The sequence below is a fragment of the Enhydra lutris genome, unplaced genomic scaffold (assembly GCF_002288905.1).
Source record: "Enhydra lutris kenyoni isolate GAN:26980312 unplaced genomic scaffold, ASM228890v2 scaffoldscaffold3, whole genome shotgun sequence".
In the NCBI taxonomy this organism is placed as follows: Eukaryota; Metazoa; Chordata; class Mammalia; order Carnivora; family Mustelidae; genus Enhydra; species Enhydra lutris.
The window spans coordinates 35384669-35404800 of NW_019154087.1; the positions used below are offsets into that span (position 1 = coordinate 35384669).

The 20132-nt window shown below is 35.3% G+C and overlaps 1 protein-coding gene across 2 annotated transcripts in view; it reads right to left on the minus strand.

The window, feature by feature from the left end:
• The window catches only part of LOC111155139 (glutamate ionotropic receptor delta type subunit 2), a 1452064-nt gene that overhangs the window by 213364 nt on the left and 1218568 nt on the right, over positions 1-20132 (minus strand). For both annotated transcript variants that reach the window (XM_022515215.1, XM_022515223.1), the window contains one exon: positions 12433-12571. In XM_022515215.1, the coding sequence (XP_022370923.1) occupies positions 12433-12571 (139 nt within the window). The remainder of the gene's footprint in view (positions 1-12432; positions 12572-20132) is intronic.

A 20132-nucleotide genomic window follows, 5' to 3' on the forward strand; every position in this document is an offset into this window, starting at 1 on the left:
GTATGAATCAGGCCCAGCTCACTTCAGCGACCTTGATTTTGGCTGTTCCTAATAAAGTGTGCAATTCCCTGCTGAGAGCTATGAGGTAGCCTCCCACTGGAAGCCTGAAGTGGGTGAGCCACTAAGAAAACCTCAATGGCACACCATTTGGGGGCTCCTTCTCTTATTCTGGAATAATGGCGCATAAAAATGGCTTTCCTATTTCTTTCTGATTTGTTGTGAGGTTTATAAACAAGTCGTGAGGTTCCACAGTCTCAGGCCAGATTCTAAGAAACCCCTTTCTGGTTCATAATTTAATGAACTGCAACTAACTATGTGCTCAGTAAATTACTACCTAAGGAAGGTACTGTACTGATGCAAAGGTGATGAAACTATGTTCAAGAATATATGTTTTAATTGAGAAGGTAAAACAAGCAGAATACTGCCTCAGCATGAGGTAACTCAGGGTATAAGCCAGGTAGAGACAAAGTGGTTAAAAAAAAGGAGAGACACTGAATCTAGTTATAAGCCCTGTGGCGAAAGCGACACAGAGAAAGTAACACATGAGCAGTGCTAGGAGAGGGCCGATGAAAGAGGAGTTTAAAGAGAAAACTTGCCTGACAACCAGACGTCCTGACCCAGGGTCAGTGCAGTTACTATCAGCAGCAGCCAGACCTTGACTGTAGTGATGGTTAATCAAGCTAAGGTGAGAACAGTGAATTATTCAGCCAGGTCCCTATTTATATTTACATTTGGATAAGGCTTCCTGACAGTGTTTTTTTTTTTTTTTTCTCCTCCTCCTCTTCCTCCTCCTCCTCCTCCTTCTTCTTTTAACAAAAAGGGACTCAGCACTCTACCCTGCCACATCATTCCTATGTTAATCCTACCTTCTTTCCCTCTATTCAGGAAGAGCTTTCAAAATTTTAAAAAGCTCTGCAAAGAAGATAACCCACTGGGCAGGAAACTACTCATCAAGGTAGTATGGAAAGTGCAGGTCTAGAAAGAGAGGAGATAGTCCTGTGTGGATGAAGTAGGGAATGGCCTGAAGCATTCCTTGGGGAGGGGAAGCCTTTGGCATGAACATGGTGACAGCCTGGGCTAAAGATTCCATTGGGGGTGGGACAAGCTGGTGCTGCCCATCCAGACTCCCAAGGCTAGATTTCCTGTTTGGGGGCTTGGAGGATTAAATGGTGTGACAAGAAGACAACAGCCAGGAAGATGGACTATGAGGAAGGGCAGGGACATCTGTGCCAGAAGCCAGGGCAGCAACAACAAGGAACTTCGCGGGCTAAGGGAGCAGGTAGAGGGAATAACTGAGTGTATGGAATTGTGGACAAAATAGTAAAAGTGATAGTGATTAGCACCACCAAAAAGGGTGGAGGGAAGAACTGTCCAAGGAGTCCACATGATCTCCTAGAGAACAAGGAGAAAAACGGAAGCAAATGCAGGGTATATCTGGAAACTATGCTGTTATTTATGACTCTTTGTTTCCCATTTATTCTTTACATTAAACCTATGAAGTTGAACCCATTAACTTTTTACCCTTAGGGAGAATGAGGCTTAAAATGATTATGGAAAATGACAAGATCATTCAACTAATAAGCGGCAAAGGATTTGGATGCAGATTTATTTAAATTCATGGTCTCCTGCGCCTGTTTCTAGGATACCACATAACTTAGAAATATCTGAAATTAACTTAGCTAAATATAATTCAGCCATTGATTCTTCCCTGCAGAACTCTTTTATTTTTCAGAAAACTTACCGTGACCCTATGGTTTTCATTCACTCACTCATTCATTTGTTTATTTCATTTGATAAAGGTTTAGAGTATTTGCTAATTGTACATAATATGGTCCATCGATTAGGACAAGGTTTCTAGTGCCAGATTGCCTGGGTTTACTATCTTAACTTTTGGTTTATTGTCTTCAAAATGGAGATGAGAATAATATATCTCTTATGGGGCCATTAAGAAGATTAAATGAGAAAATCTAAGCAAAGTGTTTAGGGAGATGTCTGTCATATAGCAAATCACCCAATAATACTAGGCGCTGTTATTATTAATACCATGCACCAGGCATTCGTGGACACACTGGGGTACAAATGTGAATATGGCATAGCCCTTGCCTTTGAAGAATTTATGCTCTCAAAGAGAAGACACGATGCAATGGCTAATTGTTTGTGCCAATGGATGATGCCACAAGAGAAGGGAGATCTGGGTCATTTAAGGAAAGGGAACAGTATGTGAGCTCCACAGAAGTATGAAATGTCCTCCAAGAGTGGCTTCACTGGAGCATGAACAAGTATGAGGATAGATTACAGTTGGTGTCAGTAAAGAAATGAGCCCGGGTCAGCTTTTGAAGGGTTCCATATGCTGGGCTCTGGAGTTGTACTTTATTTTGATTGGATGTGGTAATAAATGAGGTTTCCAAACTAATTTTAAGAATGGAGGAAGGTAACCACCTGGACGCCACCCTGGATCGTAAGCTTAAATGAGAAGAGAATGCAATAGGGGGTGGTAATAGTTGAAGTAAGAGGAAAAGAATAAGAAATGAAACAGTCAGCAAGGAGACTAGGGATCGTACCCCTGGGCATTTATGCTAGAGAAATGAAAACATATCTATTCAAAAACAGATATGCACATAAATGTCCTTAGCAACTTCATTTGTAATAGCCAAAAACTTAGAATCAACAATTCTATGCAATAGATAAACTGTTAAACACACTGATCCATCCATACCAGAGATTACTGCTTGGCAATAAAAAGCAATGAACTAATGATCCATGCAACAACTTGGATAGATCTCAAGGGCATTATGCTGAGAGGGGGAAAAAGGGCTATTTTAAAAGGCCACATACTGTATGATTCAACTTACAGAGCACTCTTGAAAGAATAAAAATCACAGGAATGGAGGACATATTAGTTATTACTAGGTCTGGGGATGGTAGAGAAGGAGTGAGTGTAGAATGAGGGAGATTTTTGTAATGTTAGGATAGTTCTACATCTATTGCAGTGGTGGTTTTACATTCTGTAAAGTAATAAAATGGCATAGAACTAATTGCATGGATTGTATCCATGTCAATTTCCTTAGTTTGATATTATACTATAATTACTTAAGATGTAACCATGGGGGGGAAACTAGGTGAAGGGTACATGGGAACTTACTATGCTTATCTTCACAACTTCCTGTGTATATATAATTACTTCAAAACAAATTGTTTAAAAAAAAAGCTTGTTTAAATATTATTGTAACATATTGCAATATGACAAACTATGGATTATCAATATTTTGTCCTTCAAAATTCATGGTATTTTCCTATTTTCTCAGTATAGCCCTGTATTACTTTGAAAATGTATTGAATTTACTAAAAATAAGTCTGATTTATTTTTTGATGGCTAGAGGCTAAAAATAATGAACAGGCAGGATACAATCCATGAATAGCAGACATTGAGATGCAGCTTTTCTGCAAAATTGCATCTGAAAAGTCATCCAACCAGAGCGATTCTAGAATTTTCTCACATTAGTAACTCTCCTCTTCTGTACCTCTTTAGTTATGAGGTAATCAACCACAGTTTCTGTTTAAAAATCTTGAAAAATAAAATAAGTCAATATTCCTGCATCTGCTATAAATGTAACTGTTAGCCTAGAGATACAAATTTTCTCAAGTCACATTTCTCTTAAATTTCCTTAAACCTTTGGTATTTTCAAATTAAACAGCCCTGAAACAAGAAGATATATGGTTCAGGTTTATATTAGATAGAAGCTTACTAGCTTCCATACACTTCTACATCTTTTCTGTCCCATCCAAGCTCCTCTCCACAGATAAAGCTGTCTTTCTCAATGATGTCACTCTCCATTATCCCCAGGAAAAATTCCAAATTCTTCAACAAGCGTTATCATGCTTTTCAGGATTTTGTTCCGCTTCCCTTTTCTATTTCATTTCCTGCCACTCTCACATCACCTATCTCAATCCAGGAAGGAAATTAACAGATTTTGAACATCTGCCCCTTGCTAGACACTCTCCTGGGAATTTCATATCTCTCTTGCTTTTGCAAATATTCTCCAGTAAGGCACCTCTTCAGTCTTTTGAAATTCATCTTTCGAGATCAAACGCTCAGATAATATCTCTCTGATGCCTGATAGTTTTTTTCTCCATCTCCTCCCCCCTTCTCCAAGTTATTGAATTAAATCACTCCTTTCCTGTGTTCACACAGCATTTCACAAATAAATCTATCATAGTTCCTATGTCATTAAATTCTATACTGCTCTGTCTCTAACTAAATTGTGACTCAGGGATAATATCTAAATATCTTTTTAGACTCAATACCTATCATGCTGTGTGTGTGTGTGTGTGTGTGTGTGTGTGTGTGTGTGTGTGTAGAGAGAGAGAGACATACATATGTATATGTATGTATATTCATATATACATATATGATATATATATTCAGTTGAATTAAATGAATGAAGCTAATATATTTATTTAGCTTTTATAGTTAGAAATACCTCCATTTTCAAACAGCAGGATTGTAACGATCTCTTTGAATAGGAACTTGCTAAATATAGTTACATAGTTTTGTAGAGGCAAAGGAAAGAAAGAAATAATTTCATTAGAGAGCACTTGCCAGTTCTACCATTCTCTCTGTACCAAAACCTGGTGACAGATTTAGATTTCTAAGCCTAGGGCTAGCTCATAGTCTGTTGTGTAGCACTGAGAAAAACAACTGCTTAATTTTTTTTTTTTTCTTTTCCAAATGTGAGCAAATGTGGATACAAAAGTCCTGTTATTGGAATGCTAAGGAAAAAGGATTATCCTCCAATGATAAGACAGAATATGGATCTCTTTTTGCATATACTTGGAAAGAAATTTATCCTAAATTAGTTTATTCAGTGACTACATGAAGTCAATATTTGTTTAGTCCAACCTCAAACATTTTGGTGAATGAATGCTTTAAACACAAAAATATGATGGGATTTTGGGATCCCTTTGAACATACCCAAGCTTACTTATAGCCCCAGGAATTGAAAGACCTCAAGTTTCACCACCAAAGACCAATCTGATTCTAAAGTTATTAATGACTATAGTTGTACAACTGTGATTTCCCTCATAGCTCTTTTCACCTTATGTAGGAAAGAAGTAGGTTTTTGAAAACTGCAACACAACAAAGACTAATGGAACTAATGTTCATAATGTTATTACCCAGTGTTTACTCTGATATTACCTTCAACATTTCAGATACTCCATAACATCATTGCCAATTTTAGCCTGGTTACCAGTAGGAAAATGTTCATTTCATTTGCTAGATATCTAAAAGCAATTAGCTACATGTTATTACCATTCGATCACAATGAACAAGTCCAAATGTCATTAGAGTCTTGTAGAAATTGCCTATTTTTTCCTTTAGAAATTGAACTGTATACCTCAATATTACCCATTCCAACTTATCATCATCTGTCATATGACATCATATCAGGCAGCAGAACATAGTTATCCTTGAAGGGGTATAAAATTAAACTTGGGAATTACTTTTTCAGGGAAAATCCACTCTCAAATTTTAATTAATGGCAAGTGCCAACTAGAAGGTTAGATGTGGATAAATATTTAATTTTGAAAAAGGGATAAATTTTGTAAAATGTATTCAGTCTCCCAAGAATAAATCTATTGGATTTCTCTTACCAAACTGTAAGTTTCTGTCCAATATCTATTTAGAAGTAGCAGCTTTTTTCTAATTTCCCTTTCTATATTTTCATTGTTAGTGTATAAGAAAACAACTGATTTCTGTACATTGATTTTGTATCCTGCCACATTACTGAATTGCTGTATGAGTGTTAGAAGTTTGGGGGTGGAGTTTGGTTTTTCTATATAAAGTATCATGTCATCTGCAAAGAGAGAGAGTTTGACTTCTTCTTTGCCTGTTTGAATATCTTTTATCTCTTTTTGTTGTCTTATTGCTGTTGCTAGGACTTCTAGTACTATGTTGAACAACAGTGGCGAGAGTGGACATCCTTGTTGTATTCCTGATCTCCAAGGGAAGGCTGTCAGCTTTTCCCCATTGAGGATGATATTCACTGTGGGTTTTTCATGGATAGATTTTATGAAGTTATGGAATGTTCCCTCTATCCCTATCCTTTGAAGCGTTTTAATCAGGAACGGATACTGTATCTTGTGAAGTGCTTTTTCTGAATCAATTGAGAGGACCATGTGGTCCTTCTCTCTTCTCTTATTGATTTGTTCCATCACATTGATTGATTTGCAAATGTTGAACCACCCTTGTATCCCATGGGTAAATCCCACCTGGTCATGGTGGATAATCTTTTTAATGTACTGTTGGATCCTATTAGCTAAGATCTTGTTGAGAATCTTAGCATCCATATTCATCAGGGATATTGGTCTGAAATTCCCCTTTTTGGTGGGGTCTTTGTCTGATTTGGGAGTCAGGGTAATGCTGTCTTCATAGAAAGAGTCTGGAAGTTTTCCTTCTGTTTCTATTTTTTGAAACAGCTTCAGGAGAATAGGTATTATTTCTTCTTTGAATGTTTGGTAGAATTCTCCAGGGAACCTGTCAGGTCCTGGGCTCTTGTTTTTTAGGAGGTTTATGATCTTGATTTTTGATCTTGATTTGATCTTGATTTTTAGGAGGTTTTGATTGATTGCCTCAATCTCTTTACTAGATATTGGTCTATTCAAGTTGTCAGTTTCTTCCCAATTCAGTTTTGGAAGTTAATAGGTTTCCAGGAATGCCTCCATTTTGTCTAGGTTGCTTAACTTATTGGCATATAACTGTTGGTAATAATTTCTAATGGTATATATATATATTTTTTTTAATTTATTTGACAGACAGATCACAAGTAGACAGAGAGGCAGGCAGAGACAGAGACAGGAGGAGGAGGCAGGCTCCCCGCCGAGCAGAGAGCCCGATGCGGGACTCAATCCCAGGACCCTGAGATCATGACCTGAGCCGAAGGCAGAGGCTTTAACCACTGAGCCACCCAGGCGCCCTGGTAATAATTTCTGATGATTGTTTCTATTTCCTTGGTGTTAGTTGTGATCTCTCCCTTTTCATCCATAATTTTATTAATTTGGGTCCTCTCTCTTTTCTTTTGGATTAGTTTGGCCAATGGTTTATCGATCTTATTGATTCTTCAGAAAACCAGCTTCTAGTTCATTGATGTGTTCTACTCCATCTTTAGTTTCTATCTCATTGATCTCTGATTTAATCTTGATTATTTCCCTTCTTGTGTGTGGGGTTGGCTTAATTTGTTGTTGATTCTCCAGTTCTTTAAGGTGTAAAGAGAACTGGTGTGTTCTGGATTTTTCAGTTTTCTTGAGGGAGGCTTGGATGGCTATGTATTTCTTCCTTAGGACCGCCTTTGTCATATCCCATAGGTTTTGGACCAAAGTGTCTTCATTCTCATTGGTTTTCATGAATTGTATAAGTTCTTCTTTGATTTCCTGGTTGATCCAAACATTCTTAAGCAGGGTGGTCTTTAGCTTCCAAGTGTTTGAATTCCTTCCAAACTTTTTCTTGTGGTTGAGCTCCAGTTTCAAAGCATTGTGGTCTGAGAACATGCAGGGAATAATCTCAATCTTTTGGTATCAGTTGAGCCCTGATTTGTGACCCAGTATGTGATCTATTCTGGAGAAAATTCCATGTGCACTCGAGAAGAATGAGTATTCAGTTGTTTTAGGGTGGAATGTTCTGTATGTATCTATGAGGTCCATCGGTCTAATGTGTCCCATTCAATGCTCTTGTTTCTTTATTGATTTTCTGCTTGGATGATCTGCCTGTTACTGAGAGTGGCGTGTTAAGATCCCCTACTATGAATGTATTCATATCAGTATGTCCCTTTATCTTGATTAACAGTTGTTTTTTGTAGTTGGCTGCTCCTGTATTGGGGGCATATTAACAATTGTTAGATCTTGTTGGTGGATAGACCCTTTAAGAATGATGTAGTGTTCTTCCTTGTGTCTGACTACAGTCTTTAGTTTAAAATCTAATTTATCTGATATGAGAATCACTCCCCCAGCTTTCTTTTGAGGCTCATTGGCATGAAAGATGTTTCTCCATCCTTTTACTTTCAGTCTGGATGTATCCTGAGGTTCCAAATGGGTATCTTGTAGACAGCATATGGATAGGTCCTGTCATTTTATCCAATCTGCAACCCTGTGCCGTTTTATGGGAGTGTTTAGGCCATTCACGTTGAAAGTGATTATTGAAAGATACATTTTTATTGACATCATCTTGCCTGTGAAGTCCTTGTTTCTATAGATTGTCTCTGTATGTTTCTGTTCTATGTCACTCTTGGGCTCTTTCTTCTTTTATAGAACCCTCCTTAATATTTCTTGTAGTGCCAGCTTGGTGGTCACCTACTCTTCTAAACCTTGCCAGTCTTGGAAGCTCTTTATCTCTCCATCCATTTTGAATGTCAACCTTGCTGTATAAAGTATTCTTGGCTGCATATTCTTCCCATTTAGTGCCCTAAATATGTCTTGCCAGCCCTTTCTGGCTTGCCAGGTTTCTGTGGACAGGTCTGATGTTATTCTGATGGACCTTCCTCTGTATGTAAGGAATCTCTTCTCCCTAGCTGCTCTGAAAAGCTCTTGTCTAAAATTATGATTCATCAGTCTCACAATCAAGTGCCTTGAGGTCTTTCTAGATTCACTGATCTTGGGAGGTGTTCTTTCTACCTCTAGGACATGAACGCTGATTCCATTTCCCAGACTGGGAAAATTTCCATCCAGAATTTGTTCAACTATATCTTCTAGTCTTCTCTTTTTCTCCACCTCCTCAGGGATCCCAATATTTCTGACGCTGGAACGTCATGGTGTCATTTATTTCCCTAATTCTGTTTTCATGGCTTCTTAGCTATTTCTTTCATGCCTCTTCCCGATCCTTTTTCTATATCAGTTTGCCCTCTAGATCACTAATTCTATCTTCTACCTTGGTTACCCTAGCTGTTAGAGTATTTAGATTAGATTGGATCTCATTGATAGCATTTTTCAACTCTATAGTCAAACAATCTTTGACAAAGCAGGAAAAAACATACAGTGGAAAAAAGACAGTCTCTTCAACATATGGTGCTGGGAAAATTGGACAGCTATGTATAAAAGAATGAAACTCAACCATTCTCTTACACCATACACAAAGATAAACTCGAAATGGATAAAGACCTCAATGTGAGGCAGGAATTTATCAAAATCCTAGAGAAGAACGTAGGCACTAACCTCTTTGACATCGGCCACAGCTACTTCTTTCAAGATATGTCTCCAAAGAGAAAGGAAACAAAAGTGAAAATGAACTTTTGGGACTTCAGCAAGATAAAAAGCTTCTGCACAGCAAAAGAAACAGTCAACAAAACAAAGAGACAACCCACGGAATGGGAGAAGATAATCGCAAATGCCACTACAGACAAAGGGCTGATATCCAAGATCTATAAAGAACTCCTCAAACTCAACACACGCAAAACAGATAATCACATCAAAAAATGGGCAGAAGACATGAACAGACACTTCTCCAAAGAAGACATACAAATGGCTAACAGACACATGAAAAAATGTTCATCATCATTAGCCATCAGGAAGATTCAAATCAAAACCACACTGAGATACCACCTTACACCAGTCAAAATGGCCAAAATCAACAAGATAGTAAACAACAAGTGTTGGAGAGGATGTGGAGAAAGGGGAACCCTCTTATACTGTTGGTGGGAATGCAAGTTGGTGCAGCCACTTTGGAAAACAGTGTGGAGATTCCTTAAGAAAATAAAAATAGAGCTTCCCTATGACTCTGCAATTGCACTACTGGGTATTTATCCCAAAAGTACAGATGTAGTGAAAAGAAGGGCCATCTGTACCCCAATGCTTATAGCAGCAATGGCCACAGTTGCTTAACTGTGAAAAGAGCCAAGATTCCCTTCAACAGACAAATGGTTAAAGAAGATATGGTTCATATATACAATGGAGTCTTATGCCTCCATCAGAAAGAATGAATACCCAACTTTTGTATCAACATGGACAGAACTGGAAGAGATCATGCTAAGTGAAATAAGTCAAGCAGAGAGAGTCAATTATCATATGGTTTCACTTACTTGTGGAGCATAAGGAATAACATGGAAGACACTGGGAGATGGAGAGGAGAAGTAAGTTGGGGGAAATCGGAGGGGGAGACAAACCATGAGAGACTGTGGACTCTGAGAAACAGACTGAGGGTTTGGGAAGGGAGGAAGGTGGGGGGTTTGGTGAGCCTGGTGGTGGATATTATGGAGGGCACGTATTGCATGGAGCACTAGGTGTCGTGGATAAACAATGAATTTTGGAACACTGAAAAAAAATTAAATTAAATTAAAAAAAAAAAAAGAAGTAGCAGCTTTTCCCCTCTCTCTCACTGACTTTCCTCTAGTAGCTCTGTCCTTCTGGGTCTGGAGAAGCAACCTTGAATTTTGGGAATGAACATGTGCCTGGTATATGTATGCCAATGACAGAGCAAAGATGAACTGAAAAAGATGCATTGACAAGCATTGCTTCATTTAGTGATGAGCAAATCTTATGGATATAAATGATTAAGGAGCATGACATTGGATGGTATTGTAGGTTTTGTCTTTTCTAAGAAAAATTAAACTTTGGATTTTTCAAGGAAGTTTGACATTAGTTGCAAATAGAACTTTAAATGTTTCCAAGAAACACTGCCTGCAATTATGTTTACCAATGCAGCTGAGGCATGAAATTAGAAGATATCTTTAAGTTTGTGGAGAGAATCAGGCTTCTCTTAACTCCTTTGGCTCTGATTTTTCCCCTTTCAAAATTAGTCTACTGATAAGATTAGAAGGAAGGGAGATTTATTATACCCACTGTTGGCTTTTAATAATGTGAGCTGGCATTAGAAAGAAATAATTTTTTAAGAAATGAAGGCTCAGTTATTGTGGATTGTGGAGCTATACTTGTGGGAAACATCATGTGAAATTATGATCTTTTTCCATTAGGTTTTACCTTTAGAGAAACCTTATGGGTGTAAAAATTTGATAGAGGCTTCTGATCCCAGTGCTATTGCATAAAAGTCAAGATACAAACTAATGCTGGCAAAGCTGGTAACAATTAAATAATTCGCATACACACACACCATGAGGCCTACAACCCCGGGGAAGCAGATCAGGCAAACAAACTGTAAAAATATGCTACAGAAGGAAAAATTTCAGTGGGTAAGACATGGATTGGTATTGGATCGACATGGGTTAGATTTCTAGCTCTGACACTATTGTTTATGTGGTCTTGAGAATTTATCTTGCAAACTTCTGTTTCTTCATCTACTTTCAGTAATTGGATGAAATAATTAACTGTCTGTTATGATTATTAGTTGAATTTGGGGTTTTCAATTGTGTACCACAGGCAATTGAAAAAAATAATCCTACTTCTTTATAGATCATTCATTCTTGGTTTTATTTTTAGTACTGTGTTATAATAGTTTTGTGGCTATTAATGGACTTCATTTACAACATTTCTAAAGGGAAGAAGAGCTCTCATGTTTTCCTTTAAGGATGAATTAAATCCCTACTGAATTCCTTAACAAATCTAATTATTCATAATTTTGAATTGTCAGTTTTGTGGAGAGTGAACGTTCTTCAATTCTAAGATGATTCATGCTAATTTGTTTTTGGATGAATAAAACATTTTCAGGAAAATGTTTCTGAAACAATACATAGAACATTATGTTCTTATAAGGCAGAAGTTGTACTGTGGTGCTGCTTGTATGGCATGAACCCACCGAAGCAGAATTGGCTGTGCTAGATCATAGGCCTTTGGGCTCTCGGAGCTCGTGGAAGTGGCCATCATGAATGGAGTCATTGACTTCGGTAACTTTTAGGATCTGAGTAAGTGTATCATAGTTGGTGCTAACTCACCACTTGCAGCTGAACAAGCAGCAGTAATAGTTACCACAGTAGCTATGACATTAGCTATAATGTAATGAAGAGACAAATAGAATGTGGTTTTCTCTCTTTAGAGATTTTTTTACCTCTCTCCCTCACACCCCTACCTCCTTCTCTCTCTCTCTCTTTCCCTGTCATTTATCAATCATCTAATGTCTAACCAACTATTTACTCAGACAGTGCACAATGGGGCAGACTTAAGACAGAAACTGGTATTGTTATATATATTTTAATATGACTCCTTTTCCTTCCTTTTTACAACATTGCCCAAACATAGTCATACTTTGTGGAAGCTGAAACACTGAATAGTATTTTTCTTCCTGGAAAATGTGGGAAACAATATTAGAATTATACCCAGAATTCTACTTTATAAAAAATGTTCTACCAATATAGTGATCCTTGCATATCAAAAAATGAAGCCTTTATTCAAAAGAAGGGTGTAAATTTATTACCAGATATTTTATATTTATTTAAAAAGCTTTGGCTACTCATCATTCCTCAAGCTTTGTAGCTACTGAAATCTTTGTCTACTTACTGGATGGAGCTTTCGATGCGGGTAATAGTGAGGAAAGCAGCAAGATTTGCTGTGTAAGAGGAGATGACAATCAGTGCAAATAGCCACCAAGCCCCCATCATCATTCGAGTAGCCAGAGTTGTGTATGGGACCTCTCCACCTGTGGAAAGAAGCAAATAGAATAAAAGAACATCAAGTATTTATTGAGCATCTGAGGTCTTACACTGTCAATACCAAATTAACTTTTAAGTACTGAAAAATCTTTTGACCTAACAACATCGGCATGGATTTCTGTATTTTGGTTATATTTATTACTTCATATTTAATTCCCTTTTATGATACTATGTAAGACCCAGCCAAAAAGAAGCATGATAAATAATTAGTATAACTTATTTCAATGATACTTCTTCTACCTTCTTGATCAACCCTAGAATTAATTACCCTCTTATTATAACCACAGATAGCTACTTTATTTTCAATGCTTCATTATTCAGTGGTTAGGTGCTATTAATACTATTATGTCTATATTTAATATAACTTTTCAGATTTCTACTTCAATAAATAATATTGAAAATAATTTTTGGTTAATTTCCCTAGGATCATAGGTATTATATATGTATATTTCTATATAACAGATAACATAATATATATAATTACTTTATATAGATATCACATCTTCATTAACTATTCATCTATTGATGGATATTTGGGTTGTTTCTATATCTTGGCTATTGTAAATAATGATGCAATGAACATAGGGGTACATATACGTTTTTAAAATTAATTTTTAAAAATTCCAGTATAGTTAACATAGAGTGTTATATTAGCTTCAGACATATGATGCAGTGATTCAGCAGTTCTATACATTACTCAGTGCTTATCATGACAAGTTTACTATTAATTGTCTTCACCTATTTTACTCAATTTCCCATACACTACCCCTCTAGTAACCATCAGTTTGTTCTGTATAGTTAAGACTTTGTTTCTTGGTTTATCTCTCTCATTTTTTTTTCTTTTGGTTCTTTGTTTTGTTTTTTTAAATTCTACATATGAGTGAAATCATATGGTATCTGTTTTTCTCTGAGTAATATTTCACGTACCATTATACTCTCTAGCTCCATCCATGTTGTTGTAAATGGCAAGACTTCATTCTTTTTTAATGGCTGAGTAATATTTCATTATATATATACATATATGTGTATATATATATATATATATATATATATATATATAAAATTTGTGTGTATGCTACATCTTCTTTATCCATTCATCATCATCATAATGGACAGTTGGGTTGCTCCCATAATTTGGCTATTGTAAATACTGCTACAACAAACATTGTGGTGCATGTATCCCTTTGAATTAGTGTTTTAGTATTTTGGGGGTAAATACCCAGCAATGCAATTACTGGATCTGAATTAGTGTTTTCATTTTCTTTGGGTAAATACCCAGTAGTAGAATTACTGATCATATGATATTTTTATTTTTAATTTTTTGAGGAACCTCCATATTGTTTTCCAGAGCAGCTATACCAGTTTACATTTCCACTAACACTTCACAAAAGTTCTCTTTCTCCAAATCCTTACCAACATGTTATTATCTTTTTGATACTGGCCATTCTGACTGGTATGAGATATCTCAGTGTGGTTTTGATTTAAATTCACTGATGATCAGTGATGTTGAGCATATTTTCACGTGTCTTTTGGCCATTTCTATGTCTCCTTTTGAAAAAGGTCTATTCAGGTCCTCTGTCCATTTTTTAAATTGGCTTATTTGTTTTTTTTTTTTGGTGTTGAGTTGTATAAAGTTACATAAAGTCTTTACACTGCTTAGAGTTGTTATCACAAACATGAAAGAATATTTGTTGAATTTTATTTATTCATGGCATAAAATCTTCAACTTGGGTAATTCAAATATTCTTGTGGAATCCCCCCAAATTATTTGATATCTGCACTTAGAAATCAAATGTTAAAAGTAATAGGACTGTTGACTTCCAATTCTGGTAATTCAAAAAAATAACTGACAGCAACTAGACAAATTATACATCTCATGCATTTCAGAACTAAAGAAGCATTAAAAAATTAGAAGACCAAGTTCCTAGAGAAGAAGATAACCCAGAAATATGACCTGGTATCTAGAACTGCTTTTCCTTGAGATATAAATGCCACTTTAACAAGAAGAAGCTAAGAGACTGAGAAGGTAAACAGTGCTTTTGAAAGCTTTCAGAGCTTTAACAATTAGATCTTGGGTCTTGCCATATGCGGGTAGGTGGACAGAGAAAACCAGAAAATTTTCATTTATTTGGAAACCAATATTACAATTGTATGAATCCATGGGTCAAAGAAAAATCACAGGAGAAAAAATATTTTAAAGTTGACAATAATAAAAATATTGCATACCAAAATTCCTTAAATTTTAAGAGCTAATGAGATGCAGCTAAATTTGTGTTTAAAAGAAAGGAAGTGGCATGTTCAAAATATTGAAAGAAAATAACTGCCAACCCAAAATTCTATATACAATGAAGTTTTCCTTCAGAAATGGGGGAATAAAGACTTCCAGAAACAAAGGCTGATGAAATTTATTACCAATAGACCTGCTTTACAAGAAATGCTAAAGAGAGCTTTCCTAGTGGAAGTGAAAGAACAAAAATTCTCAATATAAAAACTTAAAAGTATATTGTAAGGGGCACCTGGGTGGGTCAGTTGGTTAAACAGCTTCCTTCAGCTCAGGTCATGATCCCAAAGTCCTGGGATCCAGCTCCATATAGGGCTTTCTGCTTGGGGAAAGCCAGCTTTTCCCTATCCCTCTGCCTGCTGCCCTGCCCACTTGTGCTCCCTTTATCTCTCTGTCCAACACCCCCCACCAAAAAAAAAAAAAAAAAAAAAAAAAAACCCCTTCAAAAAACCTTAAAAAAATATATTGTAAATCTCACATGTAATGGTAAATTTATAGTCATAGTTAAATTTTGCAATGTGATACCAGTGGTATATAATTCAATTAAAACTGTAAAAGTTAAGAAAACTAACATAGTAAAAATAATCTATAATAATTTACAACAATAATAAAAAACTAAAATAGTCTGTCATTATTTACACAATACTGAAAAATGTAGTTGTAACAGAAATAACCTAAAGTGTGAGTGGGGAGGGAGGTAAAAGTATAAAGCTTATAAATTCTATTGAAGTTGTTATCAGTTTAAAATAGTGTATCATAAGCTTAAAAGACCTCCTGGTAACCACAAAGAAAAATTATGTAATAATTATACAAAAGAAAATGATAAAGAAGTGAAAGCATAGTGATTCTAAAATACATCAAAACACACAAAAAGATTGCAAGATAAGAAATACGGACAAACAGATCTATAAAACATTCAGAAAACAGTGAGAAAAATGGAAATAGTAAGTTATTACCTATTAACAATTTATTTAAATGTAAACAGATTAAATTTTCCAAGTAAAAGACATAGAATAGATGAATGGACAAAAAAAATCAAGATCCAGAAATATGCAGTCTAAAAAGGCTTACGTTAGTATTAAAGACACATATAATGAGACTGAAGGAAAAAAGAATATTTCAAGCAACATTGATAACAATAACAAAATTCAGACAAAAAAAGACTTCAAACTAAAAATGATAAAAAGAAACAAAAAGGTCATTATGTAATGATAAGGGGGTCAACACATCAAGAAAATGAAACAATTACAAATATTATGTTCCCAGCACTGAAACATTTAAATCCATAAAGCAGAAACTAACAGAGTTAAAAAGAAATAAAAATTAATAGAATTGTAGGTGGGGACTTCAATATCTCTCTCTTAACAATGGATAGATCATTCAGACAGAGAATCAATAAGGAAACAGTGAACTTGAAAAACAATGTAGACTAAATAGACCTAAAGGAGATAAAGTGAACATTTTATCCAAATAGCAGCTACACATCTTCTCAAGTGCACAAGAAAGATTTTCTACAATAGAGCATATATTAGAACACAAAACCAGTCTTAGAAAATTTAGGAAGATTAAAATTATAACAAATATCTTCTATGACCACAATGGCATGAAACTAGAAATCAATAACAGGAAGAAACCTGGAAATTCATGAACACATGGAAATTAAGCAATACTGTCTTGAACAACCAATGAATTAAAGAACATATTAAAGAAGAAATAAAAAAGGTTTCTTGACACAAATGAAAGTGGAAATACAGTATACCAGAGCTTGTGGAATACAACAAAAGCAGTTCTTAGAGGCAAGTTAATAGCCATAAACACCTCCATGAAGAGGCAAGAGGGACCTAAATAAACAACCTAACTCTATGTCATAAGAAACTAGGAAAAGAAGAAACTGAGCCCAAAATTAGTAGAAGAAGGGAATAAATATTAGAGCCAAAATAAATTAAATGTAGAAAAGCAAAACAATTGAAAAGATTAACCAAACTAAAAGTTGACTCTTTGAAGAGACAAACTGAACTGACAAACCCTTAAATAGAATAAACAAGGAAAAAAAGAAAGAACCCAAATTAGTATAATTAAAAATAAAAAAGGAGACATTACAACTGATACCAGAGAAATTCACAGTATCATAAGAGGCTACTATGAACAACTATTCACCAACAAACTAGACAAGCTAGAAGAAATGGAAAAATGCTTAGAAATGTGTATAATTTTCCAGGACTGAATCAAGAAGAAATAGAAAACCTGAATACACCATTCACTAATAAGGAGATTGAGTCAATAATAAAATATCTTCCAACAAAGTAGAGCCCAGGACCAGATTGGTTCACTGGTGAATTTTACCATACATTTAAAGAATTAACACCAATCTTAAAACTCTTCCTAAAAACAGAAGAGGAGGGAATCCTCTCAAACGTATTTTAGGAGGCCAGCATTATCTTGCACTAAAAACAGGAAAGGATGCTACTGGAATGGAAAACCATAGGCCAATATCCCTGATGAATACAGATGCAAAAATTCTCAGTAAAATTGTAGCAAACCAAATACAGCAGCACATTAAAAAGAATCATTCACCAAGAAAAGTGGAATTTATCCCTGGAAAGTAAGGATGGTTCAACATATGCAAATCAGTGAATGTGATACAAAACATTAATGGAATGAAACAAAATAATCATGTAATTATCTCAATAGATGCAGAAATGCATTTGATAAAATTCAACATCTGTTCATGATAAAAATTCAACACATTAGGCACAGAAAGAACATATCTCAACATAATAAAGGGCATATATGACAAGCCTACAGCTAACAACATACTGAATGGTGAACGGTTGAAATTGGGAACAAAATAAAGGTGACCACTCTCATTATTTCCAGTCAACATAATATTAGAAATCCTAACCAAAGCAATCAGGCAAGGTAAAGAAATAAAAGCTATCAAAATTGGAAAGGAAGAAGAAAAATTTCTCTATTTGCAGATGACATGATTTTATATATAGAAAATCCTGAACTATTAGATCTAATCAATGACTTCAGTAAAGCTGCAGGACACAAAATTAAAATATGAAAATCAGTAGCATTTCTATACATTAACAACAAATTTCCTAAAAAATAAGGAAATCAACTTCATTTACAATAGCCTCAAAAAGAGTAAAATACTTAGGAGTAAATTTAACGAAAAAGATGAAAGATCTGTACTCTGAAAACTAAAAGACATTGATGAAAGAAACCAAAGAAGACACAAAGAAATAGAAAGGTATCCTATGTTCATGGATTAGAATTAAGAGTGTTAAAATGTCAATAATATGAAAACCCCTCTATAGAGTCAATGCAATTCCTAGCAAGATTCCAATGGTATTTTTAAAAAAAGTAGAAAAAATACATTTAAAATTGATATGGAACCACAAAAGACCCCAAATAGCCAAAGCAATCTTGAGAAAGAAGAACAAAGCAGGAGGCATCACACTTTCTGATTTCAAGCTGTACTATAAAGCCACAGTCATTCAAACAGTGTGGTACTTTTTTGGCATAAAAAAGGACAAATAGAACAATGAACAGAATTGAGAGCCCAGAAATAAACCTATGTACGTACAATCAACTACTTTTAAAAAGATTTTACTTATTTGACACACAGAGAGAGATCACAAGTAGGCAGACGGTGGGGGGGTGGAGTGGGGTGGGAAGCAGGCTCCCTGCTCAGCAGAGAGCCCAATACAGGGTTTGATCCCAGGACCCTGAGATAATGACATAAGCCGAAAGCAGAGGCTTAACCCACTGAGCCCTCCAGGTGCCCCACAATCAATTAATATCTGAAAAGGGAGCAAAAACACTCAGTGGAAAAAAAAATTCGTTTCAATAAGTGGTGCTAGAATAATTGGATATTCACATGTAAAAGAATGAAATGACTATATCTTAACACCACTCACAAAAATTAACTTGGAGTGGGTTAAAGACTTAAATGTAATACCTAAAACCATGAAACTCTTAGAAGAAAACTTAGAAATAAAGTTTCTTGACATGGGTCTTACTAATTTTTAGATATGACACCTAAAGCACAAGCAACAAAGTCAAAGATAAACAAGTGGGACTACATCAAACTTAAAAGCTTCTACACAGCAAAATCAATTATGAATAAAGTGAAACATACAAAATGGAAAAAAAATTTGCAAACCAAACATCTGATAAGGGTTCTTATAAAAATATATAAAAAAGTCATATAACTTGATAGCAAAAAATAAAAATAACCTAAATAATAACTGGGGAAAGGACCTACATAAAAAGATGCTCAACATCACTAGTCATTAGGGGAATGAAAATGAAAATGAAAATTGCAATGAGGTAATTACGTCATGCCTGTTAGATTGGCCATCATCAAAAAGATAAGAGATAACATCATCAAAAAGATAAGAGATAACTGATACTGGTAAGGATGTGGAGGAAAAAAAAAACCCTCCTGCACTGTTGAGGGAATTGCAAATTGGTGCAGCCACTATGGAAAAGAGTATGGAGATTCCTCAGATAATTAAAAACAAAATTATCATAAGATCCAACAATACCATTTCAGGGAATATATTCCCTGAATATATTAAAAAAATATCTGCACCCCTATGTTCAGAGCAGTGTTATTTAAAATAGCCAAAACATGGAAAAAATCTAAGTGTCCACTAATGGATGGATGGATAAGAAAGTTGTGCTATACATATATATCTATATATATATATATAAAATACCTACAATGGAATATTATTTCTCCATGAAAAATGAGGAAATCCTACCACTTGTGGCAACTTGGGTAGAATCTGAAGGCATTATGCTAAGTGAAATAAGTGAAATAGAGAGAGACAAATATTATATGATCTCACTTACATGTGGAATGTAAAACAACAACAACAACAACACACACACACACACCTCATATAAAACTACATCAGACTTGTGGGGACCAGAGGGACAGGGTGGTAGGAGGGGGAATTAGAAGAACTTGGTCAAATGTACAAACTTCCACTTATAAGATAAATAAGTACTAGAGAGAAAATATACAACATAACTACAGCAAATACTAATGAATCATACCAAAAAAAGAAGTTGAGAGCCCATGTTAAAAGATATCATCACAAGGATGTTCTTTTTCCTGTATATATATGATTATTGTGATAATCATTTCACAATATGTGTGAATCAGTGCATTGTGCTGTATGCTTTAAATTTATACAGTGATGTATGTCAATTATTTTTCAATAAAAAAAGGCCATTGGAATTCACTGCAT